The sequence below is a fragment of the Phyllostomus hastatus genome, unplaced genomic scaffold (assembly GCF_019186645.2).
Source record: "Phyllostomus hastatus isolate PE091 unplaced genomic scaffold, TTU_PhHast_1.1 phas_contig_16, whole genome shotgun sequence".
Lineage (NCBI taxonomy): Eukaryota > Metazoa > Chordata > Mammalia > Chiroptera > Phyllostomidae > Phyllostomus > Phyllostomus hastatus.
In genome coordinates this window covers 233,694-248,787 of record NW_025333643.1, presented here as the reverse complement: position 1 = coordinate 248,787, position 15,094 = coordinate 233,694, and the positions used below count along the sequence as shown (strand labels likewise).

The 15,094-nt window shown below is 49.9% G+C and overlaps 1 protein-coding gene across 1 annotated transcript in view; it reads right to left on the bottom strand.

Moving 5' to 3' along the window:
* The window catches only part of SPSB4 (splA/ryanodine receptor domain and SOCS box containing 4), a 69,384-nt gene extending 54,520 nt beyond the window's left edge, over nucleotides 1-14,864 (bottom strand). Inside the window, exons 1-2 of the mRNA XM_045832337.1 lie at nucleotides 14,298-14,864; nucleotides 157-1,006 (exon numbers count right to left, since the gene is read on the bottom strand). Coding sequence (XP_045688293.1) covers nucleotides 157-850 — 694 coding nt within the window. The 5' untranslated portion in view covers nucleotides 851-1,006; nucleotides 14,298-14,864. The remainder of the gene's footprint in view (nucleotides 1-156; nucleotides 1,007-14,297) is intronic.
* Between the last annotated feature and the right edge of the window lie 230 nt (nucleotides 14,865-15,094).

The window sequence follows — 15,094 nt, the reverse complement described above, 5'->3', positions numbered from 1 at the left end:
CAGAGTCCACCTTTTAGTCATGCTCTACACATGGCAGGGTTATCCCAAGTGCTGATGAAGGGGGGGCCTCACGTGCCTCTGACCTCCCTCCCCCAACAACCCTAGGGACAGGCAGACTCTGGAACCCCCCACTCCCCATCCAGCCGGTGCACTTACGGTCAAGGCCGTTGATGTAGCGCATGGTGACTTCACAGTGGCCCCACACAGCACTCACCACCGGGTACAGCTTCTTGCCCTTGAGACCACGAAAGGCCACGCCTAGGTACTGGCCATCTACAACGAAGCTGAGCGTGCCCTCGTCCATGTCCAGCACCACAAGCAGGGAGTCCGGCAGTGCGAAGGCCTCATCAGGCCCCAGGAAGGCTGGGTAGGCCACTCCGGGCCGGTTCTTGCCATCATGGTAGAGGCGACTGCGGCCCAGGTCCCAGCCCCACGACTCGGCGTCACTGCCCACCAGCGCTGTGTAGCCGACGGAGTGCAGGGGTGCCCGAGCCGTGGCCACGCCCACGACCGCGTGGGTGCCCCGCTGTCGAGCCGGCCAGTGGATCTGCCAGGCGTGCAGGCCGCGGGCGTGGCCCACTTTGCCGCGGATGCCGTCAGTGCTCTGGGCCACCGGGTGCCGGTGGAAGGTGAGCCGGTCATCATCCTTGACGAAGACATTGAGCGAACGGTCCTCGGGGTTCCATGCGTGCCGCAGCTGCACAGCCAGCCCCGCCGCAGGCATGTCCAGCAGCTGGTCCAGCCGCGCCGGCCGCCCCGGCTCAGTGCCCCGCAGCTCCCGCTTGGCTGGCCGTAGCGCCGGCTCTCGAACCTCCACCGACTTGAGGCTCCCCGAGAGCTTCTGGCCCATGGCTCACTGCCAGGAGGGGGCCGCTGCTGCGGGCCACCGCTACCTCGTGGGAAGCGCCACTCCCTGCAGTCGGGAATGGGCCAGGGGCCTGGGAACCAGGCTTCCGGACGGTGTGCCTCCACAGCCTCTATGGGGCTGGGGCAGGGACCCAAGCTCCTAGAAGGAAGCAGAGGGGACAGGTTATAGCAGCAGCATTGACGGCCATCTATGACATGCTTTGGCTGAGTGCTTACCATGCATTAATAATAACTAATTAATATAATAATATCTGGCACTTACCTAGAACTTGCCACATGCCAGATGCGATTCTAAATTATTTGCATGTATTAGCTCATTTCATCCTTAAACCTCCCTATAAGACATACTCATTATTCTCATTTTATAGATGAGAAAACTAAAAGAGAGAAAGTAAGTAATTAACCAAAGTCCTACAGCTAATAAGGGGCTGAGCCAGGATTCGAACCAAGTCCGCTGGTGTCAGAGTCCGTGTTCCATACTAGGAGCAATCACAGGTCATTTCATTCTAGAAAAATGGACTGAAGCCAGAGAAGTTAAGTGACTTGTCCAAGATCATCGAGCCTGGAGAGGAACCCAGATGCACTTGATTCCAGAGGACAAGCCCTGAGCCAAGGCCGAGGGGACACAGTTGCCTAAAATGTGTAGGATGTGGAACTGTTGTCTCCTGTCCTTGGCTGCCCTGGGAAGCTTAAATGCCATCTAAGGAACAGCCAGGGTTGAGAAGGCAGACACAGAGCGAGGATCCAGCACAGTCACCCAGAGTCCTGGGCGAGGACACATAGCCACCATCTAAGGATGGGGCGGGGTCTCCGTGGGGGGTGAGCAGGAAGCAGGGGGATAAGCCAGCTGGTGTCCAGGCTCTGAAACCAAACAGAACTGCATCCCAACCCCTCTCTCCATCTCTTAGCTGTGTGTCCACAGGAAGGTCTCTTGGTCTCAGCCTCTCTGAGACTCCAGTTTCCTCATCTGTAAAATGGAGGTAAAGCGTCTCCCTCTGGGTGATGTGGGAATCTGAGACAATAATATAAAGGGCCAGCCTGAGACTCTGAAGGCAGGTGTTTCTCTCTGGCTGTATCCTCTGGACATCCCAAGTAAAACCTTTCCCTTCATGGGGGCAAGCTCTTTCTATGGGCATATAAAACACCTTAACTCTGGAAACCACCTCTGAGGCAGGATCCTAATTTGTCAGGGAGGAGGACTTGGCCACTCTTACTAGGAGACCAGCCAGAGCCAGGGTGCTTGGATGGGCCCTGGGGTAGGCTGAGATGGAGCCCTGCAGCCTATCCAGAACAGAGGCTGTGCCCTCCCCACCCTGGCCTGAGTGTTGCTGGGCCAGGAACAACTTCCCGAGAAGACCAGGAGATGGGTGTTTTCCATCCCCTGCTCAACCTGGCCATGGCCACCCTCCCAAATGGTGGCACGCTCCCAGCGGAAGTGCAGGCGGAGAGGAGGGAACCCCGCTGCCACACAGCACAGGTGGGGATGCTGTGATTTTCTCTTTTTAACCCTCCTATTTTATTCTCAGTTCACATTTTCTTTCCTTTCTATGGTGAGACCCCAGCTTCGGCTCATGCCAACTCCATCCATAGAGCTCTGGCTAATGTTTAACCTGGAGGAATACCAGAAAACATAAAAAGGAAAATTCACAACACTAGACAGTTCTAAGATAGCAGAATAAAGTTATGCCTTTTTATATCCCAAATCACCCAAAATAAAGGAGAAATTCTATCTTCAGCAAAACTGGAACACATTTGTAACCTGAACCACAATTTATAAGGGGAGGGTGCCAAAAGCTGTGAAGATCAAATGGGATGTGAGCAAGCACCTACAGAAGACACCTGTGGCTGCAAAGCTCAGTAAAGCTGGCAGATCTCTATTAGCTGGCACTTCCTGAAGGGAAAAAAAAAACAATGAAACAGGGTATGTGGTCTGGCAGTGGGAGTTGCCTGTGACATCCAGATCACCCTGAAACATGGACATGAGCCTAAGTTAACCATCTGAGGGATGGGGTGCAGTCTCCACGGGAAGGGGAGTGGGAGGCAGGGGGTGAGGGGAGGAAAGAGGAGGACAAGGCTAACAAAGAAAGCCATAGGCCAGCCATCTTTGTAGGGAGCAGTGTGTTGGTGAGGCAGAGCAGGAGAAGGACCTGAACTGGGAGAAAGAAGGCTGTAGCTGCAGGTGTCTGCTATCTGGGTAGAAGCCAGAAGAAATCACTACCACAGTCCTGGGGACAAAATTCCCAGGAGCCTGGGAGTGATGCTGCTCTCCTAGAATACTTCTGTGAACCTCCTCTACACGTGTCCCCTACCAAATGCTGACCTGAGAAGCCTCGCCTTTTTCAAAGAGCGACCAGCATGCAATGTAGTCAAAGATGCTAGAGGAGAAATAAAGAAGGAAAAGAACCGAAAAAAATATGACAAACCAAAAATCTCACTAGAAAAAAAGCTGTCATAAAGCATATAAAAATATTGACCAAATTGGTAAGCTAATGATCATTTATTTCAGAAGGGAGACAACTAGTGCAGTCTTAAAGAAGAAAAAAAGATTAATGCATTTTACATAGTTCCAAAGGGTACCTCCAGGAGAACTGAAAATACAAATTTTCCAGTTGTCAGAGGGAACACAACACAAAACAGACTGTAACATGAAAGATTTTGTTTTAAAAAGCAATGGAAGCAAAAAGACAAAGACATAAAATATGATAGGAAAACTAAGACTAAAATACTAGCTGTGTCCATGAATGGCCACAGAAATACGTCTAAAAAGAAAGGATTCTAAAACTGGAGAGTAAGACAAAGCCCCCGGCAATGTGCTTCCTACAAGAGGCATCCCCAAAGCGAAGTGATTCAACAATTTTGAAAATAAAGGAAGGGCATATATATACCAGGTAAATGTTACCTCAAATTAAGCAGGCACTATTGGTTTCATAGAGTCAAGTAAAGCTGCATTCAGGGTACATGGTTTTAGCTGAGACAAAGAACACTTTATGGTAATAAAGAATAAGACCCGCAGTCGCAGGTCTAACACACCAAACAACCGCACCCGCATTCTGAGCACAAGCTACGAGAGGCACAAGGAAGGACAGGGAGGTTCCCAGTGGAGGCAGGTGATTTTGATTCCCCTCTCTTAGTTCATGACAGATCCAGGGACCAACTTAGGTAAAGAGAGGAAAACCAAAATTGCATAATTAAAAGATAATTTTAATTGACATATATTCCAAAAAATTGACCGTAGATTAGGCCACAAATAAAACCTCAGCAAAAAAGCTGAAATAATACAGTAACTGATAAGATAGAGTTCTAGTCACAAAACCCTACCACTCGAACCTTTTTAAAAACTTTCTTTTGGTTACCCTATTCTGTTTACATCTGAGTTACAAGTGACTGGCTTACCAAGCATAATGGGAGATTCCCCTCAGGAACCAGCAGTGGTCTCGGGCCAACACGAGCTGGCCGACCTGCTGGGGCACCCTCTGTTCCTACCCACTCGCACACCTTGATGCTGTTGTCAGATTGCTGCAGCAGCCGTCCTTGTGCTGCTGCGGTACTTCTCTCCTCAAGCTTTATGAAAACCTTCACTTATTTTTATTTGCGTGACAGATCTCTGTCCTGTCTGTCACGGAGCAGTTTTTCCAATTCAAATGTGACTATGGTATAAACAGTGAAATGACTAAAAATAAATAAAAATAAACTCTCTTTTAAACAACCAAGATTTTTTTAAAAGTCTATATAAAAAGTGAATAATACCCAGAAAATAAGAATAATAAGAAATATTCCATATATTAGAATCTGTGGGATCCCACTAAAATGGTACTCGAAGGAAATCATAACTGTTATATTAGTAAATCAGAAAGAATGGAAATACATGAATTAAGTGTAATAAATTAGAAAAATAACAGAACTAATCAAAAAAATCTGAGCACTGCTGTTTTGGGGGAAAAATACCACAAAAACCAAACCAAGAAAACATATAAGCCATCTAATCCAATCATGTAGTCTATATTACCATGTTGTTTTTATTATATTATCATATTAATCTATCATGTTGATAGTATATTCCCTTGATATGATACAATGAAATAACTCATTCCCTCTATGGTCCTCCTCCTCCAAGCCCCTAAGTCTAACCAGAAGAAACACATAGGACAAATTCCATCAGAGTACCTCAACAGTACTCCTCCAAACTGTCATGGCCATTAAAGACCTCTGAGAAGCTATCGCAGCCAAGAGGAGCCCGAGGAGACACAACTACCAAATGTAATGTGGTGTCCTGATTAAGGGCTGGGAACATGAGAAGGACATTAAGTAAAAAACTAAGGAAATCTGAATGAAGTGTGGTCTTTAGTTAACAACAACAATCAATATTGGTTTATTAGTTTTCATAAATGTACCATAATAGGGGAAACTGGGTGTGAGTATATAGAACTCTCTGTACTGTCTGCTTAGTTTTTCTATAAATCAAAAACTATTCTAAAAAATAGTCTATTAATTTGAAACATTAATTTCTAAATTTTAGATAATACAAAACATGTATAAAAACTTAAAATCACCTTTTATCTCATTAACCAGATAGAAACATTGTTAGTATTTGGATGTGTTTCATTTTATTCCTTTTTTTGTCTACAAAATATTAGTGAATTTTCTTTTTTAAAATTGGCATCATGGGCCTTTATTCAGGTTATCTCATCTAAAATTTAATAATTAACACTTTCATATATTACTAAATATACTTAATGCATGACTTCATGACTAAAAGGTAATACAACACATAAACTACTTAATCTAATCATTTAAAAGAGAGGAGCAAGAGACCCAAATATGTTAAATATGAAATGAAAATGAGAAATAACCAAATGGCATAGCAAAAAACACTCATAAAAGTTGTTAGACCTGTTTTAAAACGAGGAGATATGTGTAACACAAATCATAAATGTGACAAACTCCCATGAATGAGTAAGACCAACACAAATACAAAGTGGGAAAGAACACAACAAACACCTCACACAGAAAACCAAACGGCTCCTTTGAAAAGATGATCTGTCCACCAAATGCATAATATAGGGTTGGCCCAAAAGTCCATTACCTTTTTTCTTTATAATAAAAGACACATTTTTAATTTTCACCAATAACTTTATTGATTTGGATATTTTGAGTATGTCGGCTATCTCCTGTTATTGGCTTCCAGCGGGTAGAGGCCAGGGGTGCTGCTAAGCATCTTCCAATGCATAAGACAGCCTCACAGCAAAGGCCAAATAAAAAATTAAAAATTATCTGGCCAGAATGTCAACAGTACAAGAAAGTTGGCAAACCACTTTTGACATGTTCCATCAGTCACAGCACCGTCTCCATACACTGCACAAATTTTTTTTTGCATCTCAATTGCATTTTTAGCTTTCTTGAAATAATAAAGCATAATATACCAAAAATGTTGCATATCTTCTTCCATCTTCAATATTAAAATGGTTGCACAAAAATTCACCAATTTTGACAAGTTATTTTTTTAAATGCACGCTGATATGACAGCTGTCACAACACAGCCTAACAAAATTGTTTCAAATGAAGTTAAGGACAACTAAGCACTACTAGAGCCATTGTATGGGAAAAAAACATAATGGACTTTTTGCCAACCCAATAAGAGAAACTAGTAGGAACTACAGTGAAATGCCATTTTGGCATATCAGATTAGTGAAGATCAGAACGTTGAATAACGTCTTCTAGGAGAAGCAGATAGGTTCCTACATAGCTAAATGAAGGTTAAATGGTGAAACTTCAGCAAATGGCAAATTAGCATCATCTCTCAGAATTACAAATGCACATACCCTTTGATCTAGCAAGTCCACTTCTGGTATTTATTCAGATATGCTCTCTCAAATGGGCAAACTACATATATATGTAATATATCATGTATGTATTGTATAATATATAATTTGTAATACATGTGTATATATCAACTATCATATATATGCAACATTGTAGTAGCAAAATATTGGGAGAACCCCCAGATGGAGACAGGATAATTTTTTTGCAAGAAGTTCTGCTTTTATTGCATTAAAGACTGCAAATGATAAGACTAGAAATTATGGTAAATCCATATGATAGAAAACTATGCAGCTGGAGAAAAGAATGTACTGATATGGAAGATCCAACAGATCGATGAGGTCAGACAAGCAAGGCATGGCGTCCAGTACGCTACCATTACTGTGGAGGGAGAGGGAGGGGAGAAGAAAGGGAGGAGGAGGTGGGGTATTTAACACAAAGGGCTTCATCCAGCCCTTGAACTTCAACCAGGTTATGAGAAATAAGCAAGATAACATCCGGGAGGTACAGAGCATGTAGTGGGGATTAGATCAGTAGAACCAACACTCTCACCTAGGGTCCTCTCTGGAAGTTTGCACAGACTGCCCCAGGGCGCCTGCCTGGGAGGGGGGGCATTGGGATCTGCCACTTAATTGGGAACTGCCACTGGCAATTCACTTAAATGCTTCTCTGCTCTCACTCTAACAGGCCAGGAGACTAGGCTCCAAGAGGAAGCACTTTGACCAAAGTCACCTAGCTGAAAGCCAACAGGGCTGATTCCACCCTCAGTAGCCTGAACCCAAAGTCCCCACTGCCTCCACTTTCTCCATCACTAACCTTAAATTATGCACTCACTCTGTGCAAGGCTGCATGATATTTGCTTCACAGGAACTAGGAGGTCTGAGCCCCTTTATTCAAAAGAAGAGGCTCCCAATGAGAGGTTCCCAGTAATCAGAAGGACAGGGAAGGACCACAGGGCCACAGTGGGACAAGCCGGTGCTTTACCATCTCCCTCCAAGCTTTTCAGAACAGAACCTTGTCATGACGCCCACCCAGGACATTTCTAAGGGAAATGTCCACAACTGTGCCACCTTTGATGTTGTTGGAGAGACAACTTGAAAGTGTTTGAAAGCCACAGCCAAATGGCAGCTTCAGAGGGGACCCGTGCTGGGTCATTGAGGGCAAGGTGCTCTCCCTCCTGGCCGCAGTCTCAGGGCCTCAAAGTCTCTGCCATCATCAGCAGCAGGCGAGGATCCTAAAGGCTGCCCACACTGGGGATGTGGCAAGGTGGACGTGTAACAGGCAGCCCCTTTGCTGTTCCCCCCCACCCCCCAAGACAGAGCCCAGAACGGAGTGTTCATGAATGGCCACGCACTAAGGAAAACTAGTGACATCACAATATAAGGAAGGGCAGATTTGAATTCCTGCCTGTCCATTGGACCCTGAGCAAGGATTCATGCTCTCTGAGACTCACTGAACAGTGCTGCTAACCCTGTGTTAACCTCACCTGCCTTTGCAAGGACCAGGGTAGACATCTGTAAAGTCTGGAATGGTACCAGGGCACCCAAGAGGTACCTGGGGAGTGTTGAGTGCTGCTTTAAACTGTGTATGTCCTCCAACATTGCCATTTGTCCATGTGAATGCACCCTAAAGAAACAGCCATGAGGGTGCACTAGGATTCAGCTACAGAATAACCATCAAGGGCAACAGGATCAGAATCAAGAAACAGAATGACCAGCTGAAGACAGGGTCAAGGCTGGAACTGGAAGACAGGAATCCACAAATGCAGAGTCCCAACTCCTAAGCTGGGGTCACAGGTCAGTCTTCATGTCTTTGTCTAGGTATATAGGGCCCTGTGTCCATCCTTCCTCCCCTCCCCACTTATGCCTGAGAGCTCCACCTTTTCCAGGAAGCCTGCCCAGTTCCACTGGGCCTCTAGCTGCCTGCCCCAACACCTCTGTCCACCCAGAGCCAGCCAGGACTTTCTGTTCCTGCTTATCTGCATTTTTCTACCCTGAGGGGTATTCCTCTGAGGACCAGAGGCTTTCATCTGGCTTCCTTGCTCCCCTCACTCAGACACAGGCACAGTGCTTTAAAGGCAGGGCACAGCACACTTATGGGTGTGGAGAGGAGACGCTGGGCTTTAGGGAAGTCTCATTTTATGCTCTCTTTAGTGGATGCGGCAGGAAAAGGGCCAGGCCTGGAGTCAGGAGGTGGTGACCCAAGGCCCAGTTCTGCCATGAACATGGCCATAGCCTCTGAGCAGCTGAGTCTCAGCTGTGCCCAGGCTGCTGTGCACCCTTCCTGCCTCCAGTCCTCATTGGTTTGTTTGACAAACACTTAGTGAATGCCTGCCATGTGCCAGGCTCTGTGCTGCTGAGAGCTAGGGACACAGGAGTGGCAGAGTCAGGCTCAATCTCTGCCCCCTCTCTCCAGCCAGAGGGAGTAGATGCTTGTCACATTTCTCTTTTTGTCTCCCCCCACAGCACATGGCACAGGGCCAGGCACACGGCAGGTACAAAAGTTAACCTCCTGATAGGAAGAACATCATCTCACAGCCCAGTAAGCACAGGGCATACTGAGCAAAGCCTAAGGGAGCCTCCATCACATCCCCCTGCAAACCAAACTCAATGCCTTAGGTCATACTTGGACTTCAATGATGGCAGAGCAAGAAAACAAAAATTCAGATTGCCAACTGCCCTTCTCAGGACCCTGGCAAGTGTTGCAATTCAACACAGAAATGAGCAGCCATGAAAAGCGTTGATGTACCGGTTAAGGAGCCTCAGCGGTTTGCAAACTGGGACACTCGGTCTTCAGAGGCCCAGGACTCGAAATTCCATTCTTGGAGGCCTGTCTGCTGGGCTCGCCCAGGCAGGGGGTTTGCCAGGCGACATGGCTGCTGCAGGAACTGGTAAAGATGGGGTGAAATGCCCTCCCCTCAGTGCCGTCTTTGGCTTCAGACTTGCTGGGGTCGTGGGTGGGTGTGAATTTCATTCTCTCTTTTAAGCAACAGAACGATTCCTCTCTGGGATAGGAGGCTACAGCAAAGTCAAGGACCCTATCACTTCCCTCTAGGGAGAGCTGGTACCAAAGGGGTCAGACCCAGTTACAGGTCTGAATAATGACAAGGACTGTAAAAAGCAGTGCAGTCTGAAGGCACTTGAATTCCTTTAATGGACTGCATACTGCTTTCAAATACATACTACAGCACTTGTCAAACTCGAAGCCGGTCTAATCACGCTCCCTGCCTAAGCTCCTCCACAGCCTTTCCGTAGCTTTCAGGATCAAGTGCAGACTCCTAACCTTAAACACTCTCAAAATGCTTCCCTATGCTTCCTGGCCCATCGTCATCCATGAACCCCTTCACTGTCTCTCCACCGACCTGCCTGAATTTCCCTACAGCCATACACAGGCCCCCACATCCCTGTGCTGACAGGCTGCCGCCTCGGTCCCTTCTCTCTCCTGCAAACCCCACAAATACAAATCTGGGACTCCCGACCCCTTCCTCTGCTCTCAGAGCTCCTGTACTGTCCCCACCACAGACATTGCAAGGGGCCATGACGTCTTCTTAGCTGTCTCCTTCCCACCAGCTGAGGGACAAGAGCAAGGCTGGGTCTCTTCACTGGAGTCCCTAGGACTCTGCAAGGCTCTGGTTCAGAGGAAGTGGTGGATGAATGATTACCCACTGCACAAGCACAGACAAATGAATACAGCAAGCTGCTGCCTTAGAAAGCACTCCATCGGGAGCTGGGTCCTCATTCTTCACTTTTCATCCTTTACATTTATTTGTACAGAGACAATGAGACCTACGTGGACTGGTTCAACTGGGATATTTAAAGATTTTCTTAGTATGAATATTAAGTAGAGGGCTTGCTTTTTTAAAAAGATGCTCATTCAGAATGCACCTGCCAATGATGAATGAACTAAAGAATGCCCTGGGTTTTATTCATAGGCGTCTGTTAGCTTTTCCCCTTTATACACAGGCACAGAGCTCACACTGCAATTGGCCAGCAAACCCTTTCTTCCCAAGAGAGCTTACAGAGAGAGCCATCTGTCCAGTTCCAGGTGAAATCGTCGCCCGCCCGTCTTTCTGGAGCGTGAATCAGTGAGGCTTCCCCAGCCCCTCCTCCTTCTGGGGTTTCCATGGGAATCCTCCCACGCCTGACTGAGCCAGAAGCCCCCAAGGCAGAAGCTCAGGCTGTCAGCCAACAAGAGCAGGGGATGGGATGAAGGAGGTTTGCTGGCCAGTGTGCTCTGCAAGGTCATTTGAAAGAGACACACCTTCCTGGCAGGCCTGGTCAATGCCGCAGCTGCCCCTGTGCCCAGAGGGCTGTCCCAGGCACATGTACAGGATAGCTGGCCTCTGTGAGGCCCAGCATGGGTCGAGCTGGAGCAAAGCTGGAGGTAAGGGGATGGTGGGGGCGGGGGGGGGGGTCTGGGGGTGATGCATAATGGGATCCTCTTGGGAAGACCCTATGAAGAAAACAAATTCATCTCCCAAGCTGAACTTTGTCCAGTTGGTATAACTGGTTGTCTGAAAACCTGGGATGCCTGAAAGAAAAGTGAACCTATTCAGCCTCAGACTTGATCTAGGATATCATAATGGGAACCTGCTGGGATTTCTGAAGGTTCCTCAGTTAAGCCTGTAGGGTCTCTGGGATCATTTTTGAGACTCTGGGGGGAAAACTAGAGTGGAAGAGAGGATGGTGAGGAAGTGGGGAGACAGGGAGACCCAGAGGGAGGCAGCGCCAGGTGGGAAGGAACCACTAGGCCCCAGGAATCTGTGTGTCTTGCATATCTCACAGTGTGTGGCTGACAGGTGAGATGTCTCTGTAGGCCCAGCTAAGTGGATTAAGCCTCACTTTTTCCTGGAGAAAGCAGAGTCAGGTGTGTGACTTTGGAGCAGCTCTCTTTCTCCAGACACACCAGCACATGAAAATGTAGGGCTCACAGCAGTTTCCTGTTGCCTTCTGGCTGCAGAGCCCACCTTGCCTGTCCCACAAGTGGGATGACTTTTAGGTCACATCTTCAGTCTCTGCTCAGAGCTCTCTCTTTCCATGTGTCTTCTCTTAAGACTGGCATTTCCAGCCCTTGCAGATTCTCCTGAACTTGATCTCTAGCCCTGACTTCTCTCCTCAGCACCAAACCACCTACCTAGAAGCCTCTGGCCACTCCAGACTAGGGCTCCTTCAAATGACCTTGTAAAGCCAGCTGGCTTCTTTCTGCCACAAGCCTCCCCCTGTAGGCACACCCATCCTCTCCTGATGTCAGAGTTGGAGGCACCCACTGGCACCTCAGAATCCACACACCCAGGGCTGACCCTCAGCCTCTTCCCTCTGTGGCAGGCCAGGTTCCTCTCTGCACACCCCTGTTTCTGCCATGGATCCCCCATCTCTCAGTCTCCCTCACTCAATATCTTCAACTTCCCTTGCCTGGATAACCGCAATGGTCTTCTCACAAGGCCCCGGGGTCCCAGTCTACAGTTCTCAACCCACCTTCCCCACCACTAAGGGGTAAATCCAACCAACCTGCCCACCAATCTTCTCTTTCAACTCTCTAGGTGGTTTCTCCAGGGAGAAGTTGCACCACTTAGCTTAGCACAGAAGAGTCCCAAAAACCTGCTCTGGTTTATTTCTCCCATGCCCAATCTCCCAGCATGGCCCCCTGCAGACCAGTCACACCAGACTCCCTGGGCACCACATACCTTGACGTCCTGGGAGCCCTCCCACCTCCCCTTGCCTGGCTGACACTCATTGATCCTTGTCCCAGACCCAAGTGGGCTGGGCAGCCTCCACAGCAGCCCTCCATCCTCCTGCATCCGTCTTCAAAATAAAACAGAAACACAAACTGGAGAGATATTGGAGTGGAATGACCTGCAAGTTGAATTTTGTTTGTTGTTTGCCAAAGGTAGCTTAAATGTCATTTATTACCACTTTTTAAAGAAGTTTAAAAAAAAGGAATCAATCAGAGGGCTATGCTCTTGTGGAAAGCATGTTTGTACCATGCCACTGACACTTTGTCTAAGAACTCTACTAATCAGCAGGACTTAAAATAAATGAAGGATTTGGAGGGGAGGAGGGATTCCTCATCAGCCTGAGTGACAAGCTGCAGGATTTGTTTGGAGGGTAGAGGCACCAAAGGTGCGAAAATCTAGTGCCCTGATCTCCTCTTTCGAGGGTGCCGGGTGCCGGGTGCTGGGTGCCGAGACCAGCAGGGAAGGGTGAGCAGATACTGCATTCTCCCTTTAATAGTGTTTATTCCAGGTTTAGGCATAACATGTCAAGTGTTTCTGATTTAGGCTCATCAGATTGAGAAGTGGGGGCGGCGTGTGGGGATGATGGGGGCAAAGATTCCTAGAGACGAGAGAATTCCTACTTTCATCAACTCCCTCCCAGCCTTCCCCAGGAGGGGGATGGGGAAAAATGAGGAAAATGAGCTGGGAGAGATCAGAGTACTTGTCCAAGGTCACACCGCGGGCGGGTGGTGGAGACAGAATTTGAACTCAAGCCTGACTCCGGAGCTGAGAGCCCTTCACCTCCTCGTGAAGGCGGCACAGAAGCGCCCTCCTCTTCCAGTCTGCAGCAGTGCTTGATCCAAGCTCCGACAGCCCGGAGGTGGGAGCTGCCGCCCCGCTCCCCGACGCCCCGCCCCGGCTTCTCCCGCTAGGGACAGGTTCTGGGCCCTACGTTCCCTTCTGGCTTGGAGCCCGTGGTGCGTTCTGTGCTACCCGGACCGACAGGTTTGCTGCGCTCCAGTCTCTGGCCTCCTCCCTCCTTCCCAGACCCCAACCCCCAATCCCCTGCCCTTGGCTCCAGGAGCCCGCGACCCCCTCCCATCCTGAGCATAGCCAAGTTTGTCTCCAAGCAAAGCCAGGAACTGGCCGGGAATAGGGCACACTATCCCAATCACCCAGCGTCAATAAAAAAAAGGGGGGGGGGCAGTGACAGCCACCACTTCACCAGCGCCTACTGCGTGAGCACTGGCGCTTAACTTCCACCGCTCCGAATCCCCCAACCCCGATGAACAGGCCCCCACAACTTACGGTCCCCATTACATAGACAAGGGAGATGCTTCAGCTCCAGAAAGTTGGACGGCACGCTTGGGCTCACACCACTAATGACAATGCTAGTTAACACTTGATTGAGTGCTCCTACGTGCCAGGCACAGGTCTACACACGCTACAAGCATACATCCTGCCAATACCCCTAAGAGCCGGTACCAGTATCATCCCCTCCTACAGTGAGGAAATCGAGGTTTGGCGACTTGCCCAAGGTCACCACCCAACCAGGGAACGAAGGATCTTGGACCCAAACTCAGGCAGGGTGACGGTGGGGGGTGGGGGTCGAGGAGAGAGCAATTTTTTTGTGTGTCGTCTCCACTACTAAGAGAAGTAGCAGGCTTCGAACCTAAGGTTCCATGGGCCGGTCCCAAACGTCCCCAAAGCTGCGCGCAAACCACCCAGCTCCAACTGCTACAGCCGGCAGAGAGGAATGCCCAGGGACCCGGACGGGACCCGAGCCACGAGCGGCAGCAGTGGCTTGTGCCGGCCCGCACAGTGTCCGCACAGCCAGATCTCAGCTCCTGGCTCCCGCGCGCCTCAGGGCGCCCCTCACCAGAAGCTAGAGTATACTCACCATAAAAGAAAGGGCGAGCGCCTGCCCAGGAGGAATCTCCAGCACTGGCAAGTCCTGGACTCTGGGGAGAGGCGTCTGCCGCCTCCGCCCACTCAGGGGCGCCCGATCTACCCAGAAGATGCAGGCTCGCTGCCTGAAGCCAGGGGGTTCGTCCTCACGGCTGGTGCCCAGCAGCAGCGCCCCCTCTGCCCGGCAGGGTGGCCTGGAGTTGGAGCGTTCTTGGGGAAGTTGGCGCTTGGGAGCAGCGGGAAGGTGCGAGAGGTTGGGTAGGAGTGGGGAAACACCCTCCTGCGCGGATCCCCGGGACGCGCAGAGGCCCTTGCTGTAGCCGCTTCGAGGCTCCACTCACACCGAGGGCAGCTAGTCCCGAGCTCAGGGCTCGCGGGCCGCGCCTCGGCCGCCGACCCTTGGCACGCCCTGTGTCTTCCCCTGCGCCATTAGCGCAGGCAGCGGTGGCTGGAGCTGGGGCTCGGGCCGGGGCTGCGGTGCGCTCATCGCCCTCCCCAGGGGTTGGGCGCCTTTGTGCATGGGGAGCGCCGGCCGCCGCGGCCAGCACTGGATGCTGCAGCCGCCACCACCTCCCCCTCCTCTGCCGCCCGCTCCCCGCCTTCCCGGGCTGCCCGGAGGCTGCAGCTGAAAGCCGATCCGGCTGAGCTCATCCCTGAAGGCCACTAATCCAATAGCCGCGGAAGGCGCGGCCGCCGGGAACGCCCCTTCCCCCACCATCCCGCGCCCCGTCCCGGCCCGTCCCAGCAGCTCCGGCCGCCGCTGGCGCCGCCACCTTCCCGAGGCCACCA